The sequence below is a fragment of the Xenopus laevis genome, chromosome 7L (assembly GCF_017654675.1).
Source record: "Xenopus laevis strain J_2021 chromosome 7L, Xenopus_laevis_v10.1, whole genome shotgun sequence".
Lineage (NCBI taxonomy): Eukaryota > Metazoa > Chordata > Amphibia > Anura > Pipidae > Xenopus > Xenopus laevis.
Genome location: NC_054383.1, coordinates 95681411 through 95706364, shown reverse-complemented (window position 1 = coordinate 95706364; position 24954 = coordinate 95681411). Strand labels below are relative to the sequence as shown.

At 38.9% G+C, this 24954-nt stretch overlaps 1 protein-coding gene across 1 annotated transcript; it reads right to left on the bottom strand.

The window, feature by feature from the left end:
- Positions 1 to 1662: 1662 nt before the first annotated feature.
- On the bottom strand, positions 1663 to 18835 carry cdk11b.L (cyclin-dependent kinase 11B L homeolog). Its single transcript, NM_001094692.1, is given in 7 exon segments — positions 1663 to 3605; positions 5887 to 6044; positions 8392 to 8530; positions 9030 to 9163; positions 10047 to 10162; positions 14655 to 14785; positions 18756 to 18835. Coding segments are annotated over 6 exon segments (666 nt in total). The 5' UTR covers positions 14766 to 14785; positions 18756 to 18835; the 3' UTR covers positions 1663 to 3597.
- Positions 18836 to 24954: the final 6119 nt, after the last annotated feature.

Sequence of the window (24954 nt, the reverse complement as noted above, 5' to 3'; positions counted from 1 at the left end):
CTCAGCTAGGTTTCTTCCTACCAGGGATACATCAACCTCCAACACAAGGAGATTGCTACTGAGTTTTGGTTTGCTGATATTATAATGGCGTATAGGTTGATATTTAGGATTCTCTGTGGTCAATTATATAGTATCAAAGGGGATCTCCACTCAAAAACTGATTTATGGCTAATAAAGAAAGCAGCTTCTCCGTGATGCATTCAAAGCTATGTCCGGTTTTGCACAGGCATGCCACGGTTTCCAATTCCCACTTACCATTAAGATCCGGGATTAAAGACTGTACCTCATAAATGGGAGCAGCTGGAAGGAAGTGTATACTTGGTATTTTCTTTAGGTTAGGATCTCATAGGAACAAAAAATGATAGCCCAAAAGCAGACCCCCAATTTAGAAGTGGTCACAGTATGACTTTCTTACAAGTACAAAAAAAAAATCACATCGGTCAAAAGGTTAGCTTTTGCTGGTTAAACTAAGCACATATCCCAAGATAACCATGCAAACATCATACTGACCACTTGTGAATTCTGAAACCTATAAAAACTTGGCTCTGCTTGCTGAGTACAATACTGTACCATGTAGGAAAGGAGCATTATAATATATATATATATATATATATATATATATATATATATATATATATATATATATATATATATATATATATATATATATATATATATATATATATATATATATACAGTTTCTTCTTGTTAAAGTTAACAAGCAAAAATGTGTACTGGCCAATGGATACTTTTTTGTTGGAAGTCATTAAATATTTCATGTTACCTCAGCAAAGACACCATATGGCAATTTGTTCATTATAGCCAAGGTCTACATAGTGAACTGAAAATCCATAGGAAGATGAAGTGAAAGAGCATCCAACTAATAAATAGGAAATATTTGTCATTGTAGCGGCAATGCTTTAAAGAAAGTAATAGCAGACTTAAACAAAATGATGTCACAGAATTTGGTTTTCCAAGCATTTCACAGGACAAAAATTCAGTTTTATCTTTATAAAACCATGTAGAATGGAAAGATAATAATAATGCCTTTTTGCCAAATGAGTGTGTTCATGGCAGTTGTATGGTACCAGCTCATCTGGCAACAATGGTTGCAGTACAGGATTGCTACAAAGTTATTGGGTTAAGGCAAAACTTACTGTGCTAAACTCTACAAGTATTCTTGCATCTGCATAGTGTGCACTGTAACTTGTCATGTTCTCACTCTCTTGTAAGAGCCCTGGCTTCCTGCGTATAGGAAGCGCAGATCCTGGGAGCCCTGGAACGCATGTTATATAGGTTGGCACACTAAACTGACAAGTGCAAGAAAGGCTTGGATTTTAACTTTATTTTTATAACCGTCATTATCATGAAATGCCAGCAATGCATTCTTCTTGTAAAATAAGCAATGAAACACATGTTTTATGCCTTAGACATTGCCTGCTTGTTCATATATGGCATCAACTTTAGGAAATTTTATATTGCTCTCAGCAGAGGCCAAACCAGGCCAGATCTTATGGAACTGCTGCTGAACAAACTGCGCAAAAACCCACCTGAAACCTGGATTTAAGAACCTTGCAACGGAGGATGGCATAGCGTAAGACTTGGAGAAATGTGCATATCCCTGACAGAATTTGTAAGATGTGTGTAAGAAAACACGAAAGATCAGACAAAACACATTTCTATATTTTCAATGTGATTCAAATGAAATGATTAGGTATATGTAATACATAATAGCACAATCATTAAACAAAGTGTAGTAAATACACAAATTATAAAAAGGTCATGTTCAAAAGGTTTCCCATAATTCTTAATATCATGCATTGCCCCTTTAAGATTAATGACAGCTTGCAGTCTATTCTGATAGTTGTGAATAAGGCAGTAATGCTGCCCATCTGTTTTGGCAAAAAGCCTCCAGGTCCTTAAAGGGTGCCTCCAGGTCCACAGGGGGTTGCCAAATGTAAGGGCATCCCCCCTCCATGAACTGTAATGACTTACCTGGTAGTTCGGGCTGGTTTTCCGGTTAGCAGAAAACTGCACTGACCCTGGGTACTTGTGAGAGAGCCATTCTCTTCCTTCTTTCTTCACACTGTAAAGTTAAAAGCCAGTCTTTAACTAAAAAAAGATGGCTTTTTCGCTCTACTGGGCAAAGATGATCACTCGCTCACAAGTATACTGGGCTGGTGCAGTTTTATTCTAGCAGGAGCACGAGCCTGGGTTATCAGGTAATTCATTACAATCCTTGGGGGGTGCCCTAGCAATTGGCACCCCCATAGATTGGAAATTTCCTTCGCTTTTAAATTCTTTGCTTGTTTAATACAAACTGCATTGTTTGAGATCTTCCCAAACTGGCTCAATGATGTTGAGGTCAGGAGACTGTTATGACCACTCACTTTTTTCTGCTGCAGCCACAGAAAGAGCGACTTGGCCTTATGTATTAGATCACTGCCATGTTAGAAAGTCCAAGTGTGCCCCATGAGCAGCTTTCCTAGTGATCAATGCAAATTTTCCTCCAATATTTTCTGATAGTATGCTCATTCATCTTGCCATCAATATTGAGTAAATTCCTTCTACTGCTGCAGATCATCCACCACCCAAAGCAGCAGAAATCCAGCTAAATGTTTCATTGTAGACTCCAAACATAGCATGTATGGTTGTGGCCATAAAGTTCAGTTTTAGTCTCATCACGCCAAATTATTATGTTCCAGAAGTTTTGAGGCTTCTCTAGATGCTGCTAGATGAATTGTAAGTGTGCAGTTTTGTGGTGTTGGTGCAGCAACGGCTTTTTCTGGCAAATATTGTTACTGTGCATGCTGACACTGCAACTGCACTTTGTTGCAGAGAAGTCTGTGTTTCAGTAAAAGCAGCTTGTCAATTTTCTTTGCATCCCAAATTAATTTTCCAGACAGCTGTGTCTGAACTCTTTCTTAGTCTACCCAAGAGAATGCCTCATTTTCTTCATCAGTCTGAACAGTGCTTAAATGCGTTGTCCACCTTTGCAATAACTTTTAGTATTATGCAGAGAGTGATATTCTGAGACAATTTGCAATTGGTTTTCATTTTTTATTTGTGGTTTTTAAGTTATTTAGCTTTTAATTCAGTAGCTCTCCAGTTTGCAATTTCAGCAATCTGGTTGCTAGGGTCCAATTTATTATCAGGTCAGGCTTTGTGTTTTCAGTTATCATTAGGATTACTAAAGGGCACACACAATTCTCTGATAAATGTCCTTACCTGTTTTTCATGCAGACCGAAATGGGCCAACTGGCACTCTCGGAAATCAAAGGGCCACAGATATAAAGTAAAGCAATATTTGTAGAAAAAAATGTTAAATACAGGCATCTCCATTGGGCTAGCATATGATAGAGTGCCTACTGGGCACAAGGCATAGGGCCAATATAAATGCGGTATTTCAACTTTTAAATTTTGCTTTTAATTTTTGTATCTGTGGTCCATTTCTGTCTGCCTGAATAACAGTTTACTGCCCTCTGAGCGAGGGTTTGAGCCTAGTGCACCTAGAACACCAATTCGAGTGGTGAGTTATTTACATTGGTTAACTGTGGCACCTTTGCTCTCTTCTTTATGAAAATATCCTTAGCTGAATCAATGTTCTGAAATAAAAGAATGGCGTTTGAAAGGATCATTTATATTTTCCAAAATGGTAAACAGTTTACAAATTGTGCCAGGGGGTGTATAAACTTCTGTATATTCTCAAAGTTAGGCTCAGAAGTCATCTACTTATATGTTATAGTAGAGATGCTAAACAATTAAATTTATAAATCTCATTCGCCATGCACTTTTATATACTAAAATTACATTTCCATTAGTACAAGCCAAATGTTGACACTACATACTATACACATTAACAGATCAAAAGCATCTCTACACACAACAGCAGTTCAAATAATCCAAAAGGAATTCGTTCATGAAAGAATGTTTCACTGGGGTTAAACCTACACAGACCGTAGGTACAAAACCCTAATAAAACTACTACTAAATGTAACCTTATTAAATAGTTTTACGAATTCCTGAAGTTATTTCCATTTTCTGCAATAGATTTCTTTGGTTTGCTACTGGATGGGTTTTTAAAAAAACATTTTTTGGGGTTATGACAAAAATAAAAAGCTTGCCACCTTAAACCTGGCACTTTTATTTTATTTTATTTGCCAAAGCAATCTATTGCAGAAAAAGAATCCTGAGCTCAGGAACCCAAAAGGCTTAGTGAGAGCAGGGAAGCAAGATTTGTCTACCGATAACTACAGATAAGTAGGGACATGTTACTACAGATTCAGAACGCAACTTCGCAAGCTGTATCCAGCACGAGGTCTTCAGTAGAGATAAAGTATTTCTGAAGTGTGCCGGGTGTTGTAGAGCAAAACTGAAGTTACTACATTGAAATGTTTGATGTTTTCTATCTACTGGTAACTATATTTTGTGAAATTACGACACAATCACAATATGCTTCAATGCGAAAATATCCTATTCAGAGTTAGCTAGACGATACCTGAAATATTTAAAAAGTATCCCAAAATGTACAGAGTAAGTGATAAGGGACCTCCCTTATGATTATTCTGATAAAAGATGGTTGGTCTGAACAGGCAAGTCAGGCAGTTACTGCCTTGAGTTACAGGAGTATTTCATGAGCAAATTGACTTCCCCTCTCTGTAAGCTTCAAGTCTAGTTTTTGCACTTGATGACTTCCTGTGATCTTATAACGTCTGGGCAATGACAGATCCAGAAGTGAGAGGCGCCTTGCTCTATTTACATGACACAAAACAAGTGGATTATTGCTGTTTGGATTGTTAAACAGGGCACTAAACAACAGCTGGCTGGTCAGATGGTATGTATAACCAATTAAAATAAACATAGTGCCTATTCTTTTCTCATCTAAACTAAAGTAGCTGTCTGCAGTAGAGGGATGGTCAAACTAAAGACTCTACAGTGAAAATATCTTAATAAAGTAATGTGTGAAAGGTAGAAGGCAATTTAATGATGCAGCATGGTGCAAAATGGTGCAAGCAGCCATGTTTTCCACACTTTGCGCCCTGCGCTACCTCTGGTGTCAAATTGTGTGAAGCACAAGGATCTTTCCCCCTCAGCCCATAATCACTGTCTGCATTCGGAAGTTCTGTATTTATAAGGGACAAACAGTGGGCGGTATATAGGTACACCCAATTTGCATACCCTATGGCAGGCAGTGCATGCCACTGTGCACGGCACCTCAAAAATCAAGACCATGATCCAGGTGCAAAGTGCTTCTTGAATAAGCACTAGCTCTGCACATTTCCCCAAAGTAGAAAGAAACCTTTTCAATCTCAATGCAAAATTATATTTTGTACTTGAAAAATATTCCAAACATTAATCAAAGTTTCTTGTTAAATAGTCACCCTGAAAGAGCATGGAGCATTCTGCAGAGATGCAGTCATCCTTTGTAAAAAGTTATAGAGTCTAGATCTTGTTTCACTAATTCTATATTTACCTATATGGATGACACATCATTTCATTGAAATATATAAAATGGCTACAAAGTACCTATACAACTGTATAGTTAGCATTGGATAGGTACTAAATGTAAAGTTACCAGATAACCTGAAAAAAAATAGGGACACATCTAACAAATGCACAGTTGAATAAAATACAGTCATTTTATCCCTTATAGCTTTCAAGAACTGTCCTTTACATGATCTGGTAACCATCAGCCCTCAAAAGATGATACTGCACATGGAGTTTTCACATTAGGAAGTGAAAATGGTTTACTAGAGAGCATGGATACCCTTGCAATGTAAAATTCCAGAAAGAAAAAGACAATTGAATGCGTATTAAATAGAATTCTGTTCATGAAAAAATCAGCAAGACAATAAGAAAGAAAGAGTAATATATGGGGCTTGGTACCTTCTCTCTTGAGGTCTCGTTCTTTGCGCCTCTCCTCAGCTCTTCTTTCTCTCTCTTTCAACTCCCTTTGCTCTTTCTGCTGTTCCCTCACTTTTCTTTCTCGTTCACGATTACGCTCCAACTGTTCCAGGCGGTCCCTGCAAACATCAAAGTTCCCCCTAAAATTCCATATTTAAGGTCACATTATGTTGAAAGAGACATAAAAACACTGTTTAAAATGTTTGTACTGCCTAAGTGTCCCAAAACTAAATAATCTTGAACTTTCTTAAATAATGCAATAAAGACATGCAAGGGGCATTAAAGTTTTTGAAAAGGCCGTATACCACCTTTTAAGATCAATGAATAGGGCTTACATTAAACACTTTTTTCTACTGTTTTAATGACAGAAAATCTTTGGTTTTGTTATTTTGAGGTCAACTGGCAAACAGGGAAACTGTTTGCATTTAAAATGTCAACTTGAAATAACTAAACATTAGCTGGTACTGATGCTAAACTGTCGGGTCTATCTGCAGAGAAATATTCCATTACTGGAAGCCAGCTAGCTCATGTCGAATGTGCTCTCTAAATCAGTGATCCCCAACCAGTGGCACGGGTGAAGCATGTTGCTCATCATTCCTTAAATTTTGCTCCTAGTGGGCTCAAAGCAGGTGTTTTTTGAATTCCTGGCTTGGAGGAAGGCTTTGATTGCATTTAAACCAGGTGTACTGCCAAACATAGCCTCCTGTAGGCTGCCTGTTTGCATAGGAGCCAACAAATAGCCAATCAAAGCCTTTTTTGGTACCCTCACGAAACATGTTTCATGCTTGCGTTGCTCCACAACTCAACATTTGAATGTGGCTTACGAGTAAAAAAGATTGGGAACCCTGCTCTAAATTTTATGCTGGTGTAAATGTAATTACTATTGAAAGCAATATCTGTCTGGCCCTTGCAGCGGAGGAATTACTGGGGGTGGAAGGGGTGCAAATGCACCAGGGTCCACACCCCCTAAGGCCAGCTGACGGTTAACGCGAATCCGCCAAAAAAAACAACAAAAACTCTTCCGGAGGGGAGTGGAGGGTCCGGCTGCATAGCCTGCACCTGGGCCCCGCGTTCACTAGTTAAGTTACTGGGCCCTTGTTATTTTCCGCACTACGTAGACCACGAACCAATGTGGTAGAAATCAGCCTTGATCCTTAATCACCCTTGCACATAAATGGCTGGGTTGTTCTCTTGTTCATTTGCATAACTTTATATGGGTGCTGTAGTAACAGGGCAATTTTCTGCATTCTTGCTTTACTATGTCTCACACAACTCTTAACATTTGTGCAAAGAAGTAGATGCTGGTTATGCAGAAAACAGGAAAGAAAGCCTGTACAAGAGCACCAAGAATGCCATATACCTAGAGACATTTTTAAACGATTTAGATACTTTCGAAAAATGTGTATAATCCAATTTTTTTTCAAGATGGGGGTGACCAATGAAATAGGACAAAATAACTTCACCTCATTTTTTGGGCAAACCGACCGCTGGCAAATTTTCTCTCTGTTTGAGGACAAAAGAATTTGCTTGCTTTACATGTAAAGCAGCCCCTAAAATGTATGTTGGATGCACAGTCTGTAAAAAGTATTTATAGACTTAAAAAAAAAAACAGTTTGTAAGTAGGGATGGGCGAATTTGACCCGTTTCGTCAAAAATTCGTCACCAGCGAAATGTCGCAGACGGCCATTAAAGTCTAAGGGCGTTAAAAAAATTGTTGCACGGCGAAATTGTTTTGACGCACGTCTTTTTATTTTGTCGCACGCCGCCAGGGATGGGCGAATTTGACCCGTTTCGTCAAAAATTCGTCACCAGCGAAATGTCGCAGACGGCCATTAAAGTCTAAGGGCGTTAAAAAAATTGTTGCACGGCGAAATTGTTTTGACGCGCGTCTTTTTATTTTGTCGCACGCCGCCATACAAGTCTATGGGCGTCATTTTTTCGGCGAAACAAGGCGAAAAAATTCACCCATCCCTATTTGTAAGGATCTTAAATAAATAGGTGAAATGGGTATCTGTCCAGGGCATACTAGGTGAACAATATCAGTTCATTCAAGTGCAGTAATTTTTAAATGTTGCCACCTGGTCCAATCATTTTAAACAACTGGAACAAATGTATCATTTTTTCCCTTAAACTCACTTACAGTACATTATCCATCTACATCAGGAGTGTCCAAAAGGTCCAGTAGACCTTTAGCTGGTGATCAGTAGATCTCAAGACACGGTCAACAAACCGCTAAATCACCCTCCTGTTTCATGCTTTTCATTCAGATATTTATGACATTAAGGTTACATAAGAAATACGTTTAAATATAACAATATCCATTTTCTCATAAATCATTTTCCATGGAACAAAATACTAACAATGCTTTTATGGATGTAGCTCATAATTGGGCAACCACTAAAAGTAGACCTCACATTAGGAAAATATTGGCACTCCGATCTACAGTACATACACCAAAATAGACATGCATGTCTGTCTAATAATTACCTCTCTCTTCTTGAATGTTCTCTTGCCATCTCTCTTCTTTTCTGTCTCTCCCAATCACGTCGAGCTTTGTCTTGCTCCTCTCTGCGCCTCTTTCGTCTCTCATGTTCTCTGTCTTTTTCCTTCACACGAATAGGTTTGCCTGATAATCAGTATTTATAGTATTATTCACAATGTGTACATGGGCCCTAATCATGAAAGCTTTATATAGTAGTCCTGCTTTATCATATTTTTTTGAAATGTTCCATCTATTTTGATGGTTATATCTTTGGCACTGTTTTTATGAATCAGTGTTAGGAGAAATAAGCAGTTATAAATAAACAGCTATAAATAAACATATCTATATTTTTTAGGTAAAATATATACTTACAGAATCCAGGAGCTGTTATAGTTCACAGTGGCCAATATTCTGTTATGGACTTATTTATGGATATCTTTGACTTCCAGTAAAATACCACCTCTATGGGATGTCTATGAAGATTCTCATTTATCCAGGTCATGATACATACAGTATCTGAATCTCTAAGGGATATGACTTCCCTTTGCAAAGTTTTCTTTCAATCTTGGCACTTTTCAATAAGTTCTGGTAGTTAACACCTTATGCATGTTGAATCTAAATGTGCAACTAAACAATTAAATACCTGCAGGTCCTTCAGCTGAATGGCTACGGTGTCTGCGCTTCTCCTTTCTCTTTTCATCTTTTCTGTGATGTGATTTTTCCTTTCGCAAAATCTGCTGTGGAGGTTTTATAGCCAAGGACTCATCTTCCTCACCTCTGAAAGATTAATTAAGCATCAGACACAACATTCATCGGCATAACTTATTTAGCATATACATAATGAGCATTAATGTGCAGGAAAACATGGGGGTGCAAAGGTCTTGGACCAGTAATGTACAGGTAGACAAGGGGGAAGCAAAGGGTCTTAGAAACATTCATTATATCAGTGCAAGAGAGACCATGAAATTTGTTTTTTAAAGGATTCGTAACATCAAATTGTTTTAAAAAAACAAAAATGTTAGTATAGAACGAACACAAAAACATATTAAACTATTAAATCGCTAAGTCTTTATTAATAAATAACTTATCGAAACTCCGCTTGTGCTCCTCTTCAAAAAAGGCGTCACAGCGACGATCCATCATGAGGCGCTCGATTTCTCCTATAAGGAAAGCAGGGAGGAGATTGCCTTTTCTGAAGAGGAGCGCAAGTGGAGTTTCGGCAAGTTATTTCTTAACAAAGACGTAGCAATTTAAAAGTTTAATTTGTCCTTGTGGTTTTTTTTTCGTTCTATACAAACAATTTTTTTTTTTTTTTTTTTTTTAAGTAATTGATGTTACTGGTCCTTTAAGAAGTATTAATGTAAGTCAAGTCCACAGCAGTAGACTGTTGGATAAGAAAGAAAATAGAAGGAAAGGGGCTTATTTTATTGCTACAGCCAAAAAAACTATAACTACTACTACTACTACCCTAAACTATATGGTATGTATAAAATATACATTGAAAAATTAAAGTTACTTCTTTGTATATGATTATGGTAAGATGCACAAAATATTTTGGTTGCAGTAAATATACAATGCCAGGAATACAGACTTATTAAAGAACAAAGAGTGTTCATTTCCAGTGTTTCCAATGAGTGTAACCATGAATTTATGCATGTACCTATCTTCTATAGAATCCTCCCTTCTGTAAGGGGAATTTCGAATTGTGATCTCCATCTTCTGATCTCTTAGCTCGCCCTCTTCAAGAGAATCTCTTTTAGAATCACGATCATCAGCCTATAAAATTATAAAGAGAAACATTTAATTGCAGCCACATTTTTGTAAACAATAAAGGGGTTGCTCACCTTCCAACACTTTTTAGTTTTTTGTCTTTCTGAAGCAGCTTGAGGGGGGGGGTTAATGATACCGGAGTTTCATTAAGGCTAAGGCCACACTAGGCGATAGCGCCGCGATTTGACTCGCGGCGACTTTTCGCCGCGACTTTTAATCCGCAATCGCTGGGGAAACTTTTGCGCTGGCGTCTATGGGAATCGCGACAAATCGCCAGCGTAAAAACACACGCGGCGATCTTTTTTCTATTGTCGCTCGAAATCGCCTAGCGAGGCAATTTCGAGCGACAGTAGAGAAAAGATCGCCGCGTGTGTTTTTACGCTGGCGATTTGTCGCGATTCCCATAGACGCCAGCGCAAAAGTTTCCCCAGCGATTGCTTAAAAGTCGCGGCGAAAAGTCGCCGCGAGTCAAATCGCCTAGTGTGGCCTTAGCCTTAAAGTGGTTTTAGAATCTGCTCCTGAATTACTGAGCTGCCAGACTGAAACACCAGAACCAGGAACATAAACTTTAAACATAAATTGTTTAAAAATGGTAGACAATAAAAGATGGAAAGCAATTGAAAAAAAAGTCTATTTCTGGAGAACAATCTGAAAACACCGAACAAAGTGTTTAGAAGGTGAAACCAAATTATAATGGGGTGTGGCCCAAAGCCACAAAAAATGGCTCCAGAAGACCTGCCTTGGCAACCACTACCTCATGGGGCAAAACAAATCTCAAAAACGGGCTTCCCTGCCGCTACAAAGCTAGAAAAATGTTCAGCGAAGAAAAGCAAGATGATGCCAACACTTCCATAGGTGCTCCCCCTTCACCTTCCTCGCCACCTCCAGCTCCTAAGCCTTCACTACAAGAGAATCAGCAGGATATAACAGTGAGCAAAGACACCTGCACCAGCCTCATCAGCTCCAAAACAGATAAAATAAAGCTGGATCTCTCGATCATTAATCATGACCTGGCAAAAGCACACAACGGTGGTTGAGCAGAGAGTGAGTGACCAGAAAGATGCATGTGGCCTGCTCCCAGGGCGACTATAAGAGCTCCAGCGACTACTCTACTAGAAGAATCTCCAAGGCAAATGATTTGGAGAACCGCCTCCACTGGAACAACCTTCGCTTCGTGGGCTTCCCTGAGAAGGTTGAAGTGGACAAACCCAAGCATTTCATTGAATCTTGGCAGGCGGAGGTGTTTGACCGCACAAACCATTCCCCCACTTTTGTCATCACTTTTGGCCCTTTCAGAACTTGGTTAAGCCCTTGTACTTTTCCTCCAAAGCTTCCCTGTGTGTTAACTCTACCCTAACCACACCATTCTCCATAGCAAGAGAGAACAGGCAGGGGTGTCCTCTCCTCCCCTTTTGTTTGCACTGGCAATTGAGCCCTATGCCCAACCTGCCCGACAGGCACACAACATTGTGGGTCTCAACTTACAGGGCATAGTAGAGGGCATAGAACAGGAAATTCAACTCTATGCAAATTACACCTTTATATACTTGAGGGACAGGGGCCCCTTGCTTGCTCATCTCTTCTCCATAACCAGGCTTTTTGGTGGCTAAAAGATAAAATAAAATCTTTGGGAAGCCTCACACACAGCCATGTAGTAAGAATAAAGCTTATCTAAATGGTTGTGATGCCAAAACTTCTATATATGCTATGGTACAACCGATCTGGCTACCCACAAGACTTTTTAATAACATTAATGCTGTCCTTAGGAACTTTATTTCGGGCAGATCTAGATCCAGGTGAGGATGGGCTTGCACTACTGAATATGTTATATGACTTATCAGCTCAAATGACACATGTATTGGCTGTGCTCCAACAAGCCTTTTAACCCCCGCCCCAGGAAAAACTATGGGCAGCAGTAAACCAGTCTCAAAACTTCCCCTGGGATGCATTACTAAATAGCAGTGATAAACCTTGTAACAATCTGCTTTACACACAAGCTCAGGCCTTGCAAAAGGTACATGATCTAATGAAATTTACCCAGCATGTCCCACAGACCTCCCTGTGGAAGAACAAGGCATTTTCGCATCTGGCTCACCTCCATCCTCCAAGTAGCTGGCTAAACAGAGTAATAACTATCTCGGATGTATGGGCACAAGACTCACCTAAAACCTTTGCTATGCTGAAAACTCAGTATCATTTACTAAATACACTATGGCTGATATATTTGCAAGTTAGTAGGGCACTAAAAAGGCAAGCTGATATATTTGCAAGTTAGCAACGCACTAAAAAGGCAAGTTATCAGGACAGCTCCCTTCCTATACTTGAATCTCTACAAAAAGTGCTACAGAAAGGTGCTCGTTTAGCTTTGTACAAAAGGCTAATGAAAGTTCAGGTTCAACAACTATAAAACGCAGGGATACCTGGGAGAAGGACCTGTTTTTTGTAACTAATGACCAATGGACAGAGGCCTTGCGAGTCCCAGCATATGTATCCCTTAGTTATAAGTAGAAACAGAATATTTGGAGAGAATCACCTAGACACCATGTTTGCTGCAAATGGGGAGCTTACCCCTTTTATTATGACCACATGTGCACCATTGGTTATAAGGACAGGCAGTTGTATATGATACACAGAGCGTATTACACCCAGGGCTGTGGAGTCCGTACATAAATCCTTTGACTCCTCAATTTATGGTACCTGTACCTCCAGCTCTTCTGTTTTGACATACTAATGTATTTTTCATGTTATTTGAAAGAAGTTAAGTACACAACATACAAAGCATTTTATCACTGCCAAAGCTAAAAAAAAATATAAAACATCCTTTGGTAATTCTAAAACAAAATCAAAGTTAAAATACATAAACCAAAAACAATTGGAAAACCTAAAACTTATTTATTAATGGAACCTGGTATATTTCTGGCTGTTAACGGAGACATATTAAGTAAAAAAAAAAGACAAAAACGTAACAGTACATCACTCTTTTAGATATAGTAGGAATGTGCTTTAAAAAGTTGTTTCTGGTTACTTTATTGAAAATGTCAGCAAAAACCCTACAACCCCACCCATCTGTTCCACTTCCTGTCCGCTGAGTTCTCAGGCTGTGCAGGGGAGCCAGCGGAACTCTGCACACTGCACTGTAGGATAGGAACCAATCAGCATCTAGGCAGACCTGACATGGAACTGAAGCCTGTCTTTGCTTGTGTAACTACAGGGCTGTGATTGGCTGTCCCCCTCCTACTAAGCTCCAATAAAGGAGCCTTTTTTTAAAGATAATATAAATGGTTGGCAACAAGCAAAACTAGCACCATATAGTATACATTATTGCATACAAAATTAGGGGGTTTCAGTTATCCTAGGTCTCCTTTAAATACAATCTGAAATTAGCTAAAATATTGTTCTTTGAATTGCTTCTACTGTATCCTCCTTTCTAGAAGTTCTTAAATCTGATTTAATATTTCCAGAGCTTGTATTTAAAGTTATTAAGAGTCAGAGTCGGTACATTTTTGGTGACTCCGACACCAGATACCCAAAATTGCTTCCAACTCCACAGCTCTGATTACACCAGAGCCAAGCTAAACCAGATGTAATCTAATGTGTCCCGTTTGTTTCAGATGTGGAGCTCATTCAGCTACTTCACGCCACACTATGTGGCACTGCCTTAACTTGCAGCAATATTGGTCTACAATCCAACAACTCCTATCTAGATTATCAGCCACAACTCTGCCAACTCCACCAGCAATGTGTATGCTAAACACTGGGGTTAAAAAAAAGTGTACCTGCGCTATACAGACCCTTAATCAAAAAAAAAAAGATTGATTTATGGCTAGCACTTATATTGTCTATATCTCATAAAATTAATAAAATGTAAGGAAATGTAGTCATGAATGGTAACAGGCTGTTTCTATTCATGTGTATGGTAGGCTGCATGGACAGGTACTGAGACTTTCTCCACCAGAGTGTTTGGGTTAGCTGTAAGCCTTAAAAGCAAAAAACTGCATGGGGAACAGTGCTGATAAACATGCCCCCTCCAGCCAAAAACAGGATTTTCCCTTCAAATAAAGAGTTATTACACAAACAGGATATGAACAGTGTGTCAGATTAATGATTTTTATTATTTTAGCTATTGGTCCTTTAAGATGGTTATTATCTTATGGCGGTGTTTCTTTAAACAAACATTCTTCTCTCTCTCCATATTACAACTACATGGCCAAGAATATCTGGACAATCCATTTATTACAGGTGCATAATTTCCAGCATACAGCCAAGCAATTCCCTAGACAATATTTGCAACCCAGCTAGATATAAGCATTAGTGCGCTCACACTTCTGTCCAGGAAAGAGAAAATAATTGTTATGCTTTACCAAATCTGCTGTGAAAGAAATTGAGTGGCCTGCAAAGAGGACAACACATAAAATAGGGGTTCATATGAATAAGGTTCACACCAAAGTCTTTGAGATTTATATATCTTTAAAAAGAACATAACACATACGATACTTACATTTTTGTTGTGCTTTGGATCTATTTTTTCTTCTTGTTCCTTCCTCCTCTTTTTTTCTTGCAAAATTTCATCCAATGTTTTTACTTTCCAGTTTTCTTTTTCTTCCCCCATTTGGAGTTGAACAGCCAGAACTAGAAGAGTTAAATTTGCTATAAGATTTTTTTGTATCAATTTCTAAACGGAAGCCTCTCTGTGAACCTTCATCATCCCATCGTTTCCCAAACAGGACACCATTATCAACTACATTTGAAAACAACAAAATTAAATGCTTGGGAGTGCAACATATTGTACATTAGATACTATTTTAAACCTCACCATCATAAACTCAGTAAAACAACTGCATTACATTAACAACAGATTAATTCTTAATTACAAATCTAGTGTTATTTGTACAATAAGTGCTTGGTTTTGGTGAGAGCTGTGGAGTCTGAAGCAATCTGGAGTTGCCAAAAATGTATTGAAAAAGAAAATACAATACAATATGCAATGTCCTATTTCACAGATAATAATCATTAAGTTCTTCTCTGATACAAGAATAAAGGCCAGCTTGTAGCGGTTTCACTAGTGTAAAAGCCAGCTGAACTATTATGCACTGAAGCATTGAAAATAATCAAATCAGATTGAAGAGCTTCTATGAAGGAGGATATGGCAGAAGGAATTCTGTTTCAAAGAACAATACTTTAGTTAATTGTGGATTGCATTTAACAGCTATTCTACAGGTATATACAAGGTTCAATTAATATAGAAGTCGTTTTAGGTTTTTCCAATGTCTTTTTGGTGTACAGTTTAAAGGAGAAGGAAAGGTTAAAACTAAGTAAGCCTTATCAGAAAGGTCCATCTAAATATACCAGTAAACCCCCAAATTAGTGCTGCTCTGAGTCCCCTGTCAAAAGAAACACAGCATTTCTTTCCTTCTATTGTGTACACATGGGCTTCTGTATCAGACTTCCTGCCTTCAGCTTAAACCTCATTGCCCTGGGCAAGAGCGTGCTCAGTTTGCTCCTCTCCCCCCCCTTCTCTGCTGTAATCTGAGCCCAGAGCAGGGAGAGACTCAGGCAGGAAGTGATGTCACACCATGTTAATACTGCAGCACCTATCCTAAACAAAAAGTTTCTAGAGCTTTTTACTCAGGTATGGTAAAACATTCTACAGAATAAATATAGCATTCTAGCTTGCACTATTGCAGCTAATCTATTGGCAATAAAATACCTCCGCAGCTTTCCTTCTCCTTTAACATTGATATTTTTGAACTAGTAAAGTGGTTTCAGGTTTTTTATATGCTAATTCTATTACCTTATACTTTAAAGCCTCCTTATGAAATATTTTTGAATTCATGGTTTTAAGGCAAGATTTAGTTGCATAAAATACAGGTGTACTGGCAAACAGAGCCTCCTGTAGGCTGCCATGGAGCATAACTACTGTACAGAGGAAGCAGACCCTGTGGCTGCAAAGGGGACCAGGAGGTATTGAGGCCCTAATTTACATGCAATTTCAATAAATATTGATTAAACAAGGCAACCTCTAGATGTTTTGAGGGCCTGAAAAATGATTTGCAGTGGGGCCCCATAATATCTAGTTATGCCACTGAGGCTGCCAGTCCTTATTTTACACCAGCCAGGAAAATTTTCCATGCTCATGTTGCTCCCCAACTCTTTTTACATATTATGGTTGCTCACAGGTAAAAAAAAAAGTTTGGGGAACTCCGGGTTAGTGCATTAGCTTCCTAGCCAGTAGTTCTTTGGTTTGTTCACAAAAGCAGACATCATCTTCATATAGCTATAAAACTGCTGAGATTGTATGTTGTGTACTTAACTTCTTTCAATCAACATGAGAAAATACATTAGTACATTAAAAAACAGAGGAGTCTGAGGTACCATAAACGGAGTAGTCGGAGTCAGAGCCGGAGTCAGAGTTGAAGAATTTATGTACCAACTCCACACCCCGGGTTTTAGCAAAGGAATGAAACTCTATTGTAACTTTATAAGAAGGCAAGATCAGTTACATTCAATCACAAGGCACTGAGGTAATCTCCTGTTTCTAGCAAAGGTCCCATCTTGGGTAACAACAACCGCTTTGTTTTTTGGAGTTCTTTTTGAGACTTGATGCCCCAATGCTACGTGAGCTGTGGTTTGACGTGAGCTGAAAGTAAAATCACAACAAAGCACTGTGGAGAAATGATCTGTCCAGACAGGCCAATGCTAAAAGAATAGCTTTGCTTACAAGACTACTGAAATTCTTCTGGGAGCCTATTAAAATGCCTAAGGGAAAGGCTTCAGATTTAATATAATTGTTATTACTTTCTCGTATTCACCATCCTACAAACACAATTTTTGCATGTGCTTTTGCTCTTTGGAAGTTATCCCAGATGAATGCTGCCCAAAATGATGCGTCTATAATAGAATTATTACTTTTTTATACTGTAAGTCAATCTTTAGGTCATAGAAAGAGTGTTGGGGCTGACTTGTAAATCAACAGAAGTCAGCTTTTTTTGTTTTACAGAATTTGAGTTTTGCAACATCATAATACTACAAACTGTAATAAAAAAAACCAGAGCAATGATTAGAAAGCTCTAAAGGCAAATATCCCTTTTGAAGGGGGAGTTCAACTTGAAAATACCTTTACTTATTCTATAGACTGTGATATTCTGAGACAATTAGCCTTTTTTTTTTCTTTTTTTACCCACAGTACAGAAAGTGTATCCAGAATTCCTGTGTCATCACAGGCTAATGCTAAATCCCATTCTCCTCAATTTGCCTGCAATTTACCGATGTGCTTACACTTTAACAAAACACATAAGTCAGGTTTAGCGTATAATTCATTAGATGCAAGTTGGTGTGTAGGGAATAGCATTTTAGAGCTTTGCATTTGTAAATAGGCCTTACGAGAGCTCTTATACAAAAAGCTAAATAATTGAAACCATAACCATTGGCAAACTGTCTCAGAATGTCAATGTCTATGGCATACTAAAAGTTAATTTAAAGGAGAAGTAAACCCCTTATTTTAAAAAACGCTACCCCCTGCAAATGCACCTAACTTTTTACTTACCTCTCTGTGCAGATTCACGGTATCAGAGTTCACCGCAGTCATCTTCTTCTCTATGGTCTTCATCGGGAAGTAAGTTCCTTATCAGCGCATACACAGTTGGAGCAGTCTTTGGGTTCTTGTCAACTGCGCTTGCGCCGAAAGTCATGAAAATTGCCGAAGAGACAGAAGAACCGATGAAGACCGAAGAAGATGGCACCGGTGAACTCCGATGCCGTGAATCTGCACCGAGGGGTATGTAAAAAGTTAGGGGCATTTACCTGGGGTAGCAGCTAGGCTGGGGGAGGGGTGTATATGTATGGTAGGGTTTTTTTTAATAAGGGGTTTACTTCTCCTTTAAATTAACTTTTAGCATGGTATAGACATTGATATTCTGAGACAATTTGCAACTGGTGTTCAATTTTTTTATGGCTTCAATTATTTAGCTTTTTGTTACAATAGCTCTCCAGATTGGAATTTCAGCAGCTACCTGGTTGCTAGGGGCCGGTTTGTCATAGGAACCAAGCATGGCTTGAATATGAGAATATGAAAAAGAGAGGGTTTGAAAGGAACAAAACGTATCAATAACAAAAACAATTGTAGCCTCACATAACAATAGCTTTTTGTCTAGGGGGGGGAGTTGAAAACTGGAAAGAGGAGGAAGCCAAAAAGATTTAATATATAAAGAGTACCAATTGAAAGGTTGTTTAGAATATGCCGTTCTAGAACTTAAATTCATTTAAAGTTGAACAAACCCTTTAATAAAGGGACGGAAGGTGAATGGCCATTGGCCCAGGGCAGCTTGTGGGCAGGACAGCGCAGCATCGTAAAGAAATAACACAGACGTCATTATATTTGCTAAAAAAGCTGAAATATAACCTATTATTTCCCTCTAACTTTATACTGAGCAAAAAAAACCTTAAAACGTATTTTTTACAGCCATGGTTAGGACACATGTCCCGACATAACCCTACAGCCGCGGATCAAGATAAGATGGACGGCCACAATTTCATGTGTGCTAAAATTCTTGAGAGACGTGAACTCATAAAAAAAAAAAAAAGTGATTCGCCATCACGTTACCTGAAAACTCCTACGGTTTTCCGCATAAATCGGCACACCAGACGAAGAAAAAAAAAACCTCACTGCTCCGTTCTAATGCGTAACTTCCGGCGCGGGATTCACTAGTTTCCGGTAGTGGGTAGTTCCTAGCCTCGGATAGAACCTCCATGACGTCACGATCATGTGATCGTACTATATGACCGCTCCATTGCTGCTTACCTAATATTGAGTGGTAAATTTAAACATGCGAAAGGAATAATGGAGGACCTGCAACTTAATCCCCGGGTTTGCCAACTTGTAATGTAGGTTTGCTACAGGTTGTCACCTCTACTTTCTGTGAGGTGAGAGGGGGTCATGTACCTCTGAATTTCTATGGAGTTGGGGGGGTCGCTGTACCTCCCAATGTCCTGGTGGTGGTGGGGGTAGTGTTGCTACCTGGCCAAGGCTGGGGCCGGTATTACAAATTTACCTAAGGTAAGAAGAATTTCACCGGCACACAGGAGTTGCAGTAGCAGGGCAAGCCCTTGCAATTTTATTATGCAGTAGAGCAAAGTTTCGGGGTCACGCCCCTTTGTCAAGCGTGACCCCGAAACGTTGCACTACTGCATAATAAAATTGCAAGGGCTTGCCCTGCTACTGCAACTCCTGTGTGCCGGTGAAATTCTTCTTACCCTTGTTGTGAGGTGGCCGATTCCTCTATCACTGGGCACCAGGATAAGAACCTTTGGGTGTGTGTGGTGTGCGGCTTCTCCAAAGTTTACTTACAAATTTACCTGCAATGTAGTTGCCGGTAAATTTGTAATACACCTAAAAAAAGACAGTGGCCTGCCCCAGCCTGCTCAAAACTGACCTTTTTTTCTGGGCTTCTTGCCAAATGCATGCATTGGCTCCGCCCCATTGATGTCACTACCCACCCAGCCAATAGCTCATCACAGTCCGCCCCTTTAGCATCACTACCCACCCTTTTAACCTCGCCCCCTCCACCTGCCGATGAAGATTTTTTTTAAAAGGTGGCAATCCTAGGTGGGGGTCACTGTAGCTCTGAATGTCCGTGGGGTGGGGTCATCGTGCCTCTTAATGTCTGGGGGGTCACTTTGTCTCTTAATGTTCTTTTATCGTCTCCATTGTTTTGTTACTTGTGTGTAGGGTTGCCACCTTTTCCAGAAAAAAATACTGGCCTTCCTATATTTTTATAATTTTTCCTTATTAATAACATTGGGATCAACCATCATTTTCACCGGCTGGGCCGGTAAAATGCCGGCCAGGTGGCAACCCTACTTGTGTGCAATTTACTTCTTTATAATTTATTTATTTTCTATTGTTTTGCCAGGAATGGAAGTAGGGATGCACAAAATCCACTATTTTGGATTCAGCCGAATCCTTTGCGAAAGATTCTGCCGAATACCGAACCAAATACTAATTTGCATAAGTTAATTAGCGGTGGGAAGGCGATTTCCCCTTCCAGACCCTACTTTGCATATGCAAATTCAGTTTGCCGGACAGAAGGATTCAGCTGAATCCTGCTGAAAAATACAGTGCATCCCAAATGGAAGTCCTTAAGGCAGAGACACAATCTTCTTCGGGGCGATTAATCTCCCCGAACTTCCTCCTGCCGGCTAGAATCCAAATCACCGGTGGGATGACACTCGGAGCACTTCATTTTCCAAATCGCCCAAAGTTTCCTCATGAGGCAACTGTGGGCGTCTTTGGAAAATGAAGCGCACCGATGCCATCCCACCGGTGATTTACATTCTAGCCGGCGGGAGGCATTTCAGGGAGACTAGCTGCCCGAAGATGAAGACATTTGTCGATGGGCGACTAATCTCCCCGAATCTGAGCGTGTGTCTCTGCGCTAAAGAAAACTATGGTTTTATTTACTGTGTCATATATTTGTTGCCTGATCCTGCTACGTTTTCATTTATTTTTGAATAAAATTATAAATAAAATTACCTTTTTTGTTTGAAGTACAATTTTTTGACTAGTTAGTTTTTAAAAGTGAAAAGGTAACTATGTTCTTGGCCAGAAATAGACCGTGCACAATGTTACACTTGTCAAAGTCGGCTTTAGTTGGTTGTATTGTAAGTCCCAGCTGAAGACTTTCAGGGCATTTGGGAGCTGTAGTTCAGTAATATGTGTGAATTAATTTCCCACAGAGAAAGTGATTTCACCACAATTTCTTTTTATTTTTAATCCATTAAAATAAAGTAGCACTCTTGTTATAACCCTTTAGTGTCTGAAAAGATCACAAAAGAAGTAGCATGTTCATGTTTAACAGAGCTAGATCACTGTTCACTGCCATATGAATAATCTATTTTCTGTCCAATAGACTCACGGGTCCCCAACCTTTTTTACCTGTAAGCCACATTTAAAATTTAAGAGTTGGGGAGCAACAAAGGCATGCAAAAACTTCCTGGGATGCCAAATAAGGGCTGTGATTGGCTATTTGGTAGCCCCTATGTGGACTGGCAGCCTACAGGAGGCTCTGTTTGGCAGTAAACTTGATTTTTATGCAACCAAAACTTGCCTCCAAGCCTGGAATCCAAAAATAAGCAGCTGCTTTGAGGCCACTGGGACCAAGGGGTTGGTCAAGCTACTGGTTGGGGATCACTGCACCAGAGGGACGGTCCTTTTCAAAGATAGGAACTAGTCACTACCATTCCCTTGAACGAGCCATGTTTATCGCTTTTGGCAATTGTTTAGTGTATCACGTCCTACTTCCGCATAAAACGCGCTAGAGATGCTGCAGTCATATCCGTTCCAAATCTTGGCTTGTTATACTGATGTGGGAGATAGAGACGTTAAAGGGGTTGTTCACCTTCCAAAAACTTTTTCAGTTCAGTTGTTTTCAGATTGTTCTCCAGAATTAAAGACTTTTTTTCAAATACCATATTTTATTTTTTTTTATAGTTTTTTCCAAAATCTAAGTTTAATGTTTCTGTTTGTCTGGCAGCTCAGTAATTCAGGTGCAGCTCCCAAACTGTTACAATTTTGTAATATTTAGTTGATACATTTCTCAGCAGCATCTCTGGAGTATTAGCAACTATTGTATCAATTCTAACAGCTGCCTGTAATGAAAACCAGAGATTCTGGTCACAGGGACAAAGATAAGAAATGTATCAATTTAAAACAGTTTACAGGGTTGATGACCCCCCCTCCCAGAGCTGCTTTAGAAGGTGAAAAATTACACTTTACACTTCAATACTAGAAAAACATAGAAAATAGAAAGTAATAGGAAAAAGTCTATTTCTGGTGAACTATCTAAAACCAACTGAACTGAAAAAAGTGTTGGTGAACTACCCCTTTAACATAAAAAAAGCTTTCATATACAGGCCACAACTGTACTCTTTACTGTGTTGTACTTTGTAGTTGCGTACATATTCGATTTTTGTCATTGGGTTTAAAAATCGAATTTAATAGAAACATTTCAGAAAACATTATAGCTAAAACCACAATTGTTAGACATAGTTTTGGTTTAGTGTGCTTTCAGTCATGTTAACTGGAAATTACTTTCAAAAGTTGTCACCTACATTATATGGCAAAAAGAAACTGCTTTTCATAGCTAGACTGGATTGTTAAAGGGATCCTGTCATTGGAAAACATGTTTTTTTCAAAAGGTATCAGTTAATAGTGCTACTCCAGCAGAATTCTGCACTGAAATCCATTTCTCAAAAGAGCAAACAGATTTTTTTATATTCAATTTTGAAATCTGACATGGAGCTAGACATATTGTCAATTTCCCAGCTGCCCCCAGTCATGTGACTTGTGCCTGCACTTTAGGAGAGAAATGCTTTCTGGCAGGCTGCTGTTTTTCCTTCTCAATGTAACTGAATGTGTCTCAGTGGGACATGGGTTTTTACTATTGAGTGCTGTTCTTAGATCTACCAGGCAGCAGTTATCTTGTGTTAGGGAGCTGCTATCTGGTTACCTTCCCATTGTTCTTTTGTTTTGCTGCTGGGGAGAAAAAGGGAGGGGGTGATATCAATCTAACTTGCAGTACAGCAGTAAAGAGTGATTGAAGTTTATCAGAGCACAAGTCACATGACTCGGGGGAGCTGGGAAATTGACAATATGTCCAGCCCCATGTCAGATTTCAAAATTGAATATAAAAACATCTGTTTGCTCTTTTGAGAAATGGATTTCAGTGCAGAATTCTGCTGGAGTAGCGCTATTAACTGATTCATTTTGAAAAAAATGTTTTTTCCCATGACAGTATCCCTTTAAGTCAGTTTACCTTTAAATCTAAGTGTCACAGAATGCCCTATTAACTTATCAATTGGTCTTTATTTTCATAGTTTCTTTTTCTTATTCTCTTGCCTCTTCCCAGATTTTAAATTGCTCTGCGAGGCTACATTTTTTTTTTGTGGTAGAGGAGTGTACACTGCTGAGACTAGTGTTTATTGCCAATACTCAGAAAGATGCGACTCTTTCCCAGTGTGTGCGAGATCCCATTGCATGTGAGATCCCATTGCCTGTGTTCCCTCCAATCAATGGCCACTTACTGACTGGAGCAAGATCTTCTTGCCTTTTTTCTGTAACAGAAAGACTACATGATTAGTATCAAACTAGCCATATGTGGGGATCATTACAGAAGTTTGATACTAATCATGTATTCTTTCTGTTACAGATAAAAGTATATGAGTCCATTTATGATAAAAAATAATTCTTGAAGTTAATTTGAACAGTTACAGATAATTTCTTCTGCATTGGTTACTAGATCAAGTTTATTGGTAGGCTAACTACAGGGCAGTTCCTTATGTTGTTTTGCTTCTAATACGTATGGACTTTAAACCTTGGATGCTACACAACAATGCACTTTGGACTTTACCTACAAACTGAAATGTAAATACACACAGTATATGGACTTGATTGAATTTTATTTTGGAATTGGATTGCCATGTTAAATAATATAATATTTATCTGTGGCTACACAATTAAAAAGTGGTGGTCTCTTCCTGTTTACCTATATACTTGCAATTTGTGAATTGTTAATAACACTTGATAAAGGGCACATAGCCCGAAATATGTCGGGGGAATAAACACTGTTTGCAGCAAGTTCTGCCTTTTGGCTCTTTCTCAGCATTATACATGTTTAGCATATGCAGCTACACCTGTGACGGGGGTGTGTACTGAGGAGGAGCATCTAAACTGATCCATACTTGGTCACATTTGGCTTGAGTGATAGTGTTTTCCTCAGACCTGGTTTGAGTAAATATTTTTTTAACGTTAATTCTTTGGTCAGTATGGTCGAACAGGAAATTGGAGCAGGCACTCAAGAAGGCAAAACTTCCACCAGGCAAATGTTCAGATGTGAAGAAGTTTTGTGTCAAGCAGCCTGACACGTTTCGTGTTCCAAACACTTAATCATAGGAACAGGAAATTGTGACTGGAAAGCATGTTTAAGTTGAAGGTAGCAAAATAACATACTAGAAGTGAGGTCATACTCCTGCTATAGGGTTAGAAACTCACCTCCTTCTGTGATGTCATGGTTTTATTTTCGTGATTGGCCCAGTAGCTAACTTCCGATATGAGTTGAAAGCGGGGTGTGTGTTGCCCCACAAAGGGGTCCTTTAAGTTATCTTTTAGTGAGTCCTATTCCTAGCAACTTTGCAGGAGGTTATTTCTTTTCCTTTTTTACCTCTTTCCAGCTTTTAAATGGTGGTCTCATATCCCCAGCAGGCAAAAAAAAATTTCTCTAGGAGGCTACAATTTAACGGTTATTGTTACCATTTATTACAGATCTTAGTATTCTATACTTATTCCAGCTTCTCACTTAAACCACAGCCTGGCTGCTAGTAAATATCAGACATAACAACTAGATAGCTAGAGCACTAGATAACCGATGACATCACTAAACAACATTTATAAGCATATAATTTACAGAACATTCATGGCTCTTGTGTATGATATAGTGAATAAAGTACCCCCTCTTGTAAAATATAAGGATATTATAAGTTACAGAGGAGTTTCATGACCATATATAAACACGAGGCCAAAGGCAGAGTGTTGTTATACAGGTCATGGAACTCCGAGGTAACTTATAATATCCTCATATTTTGCAACTGGGGGTACTTTATTTATTATAATACACAAATTTCAGTGAGTCATGTGACAGAAATGACATCAGAACTCACCGTTTATAAGGATATAATTTACAAGATATTCATGGCTTTTGTGTATTATATAAATATAACGTCTTGAGAAACACACAGGGCCCAAGGTG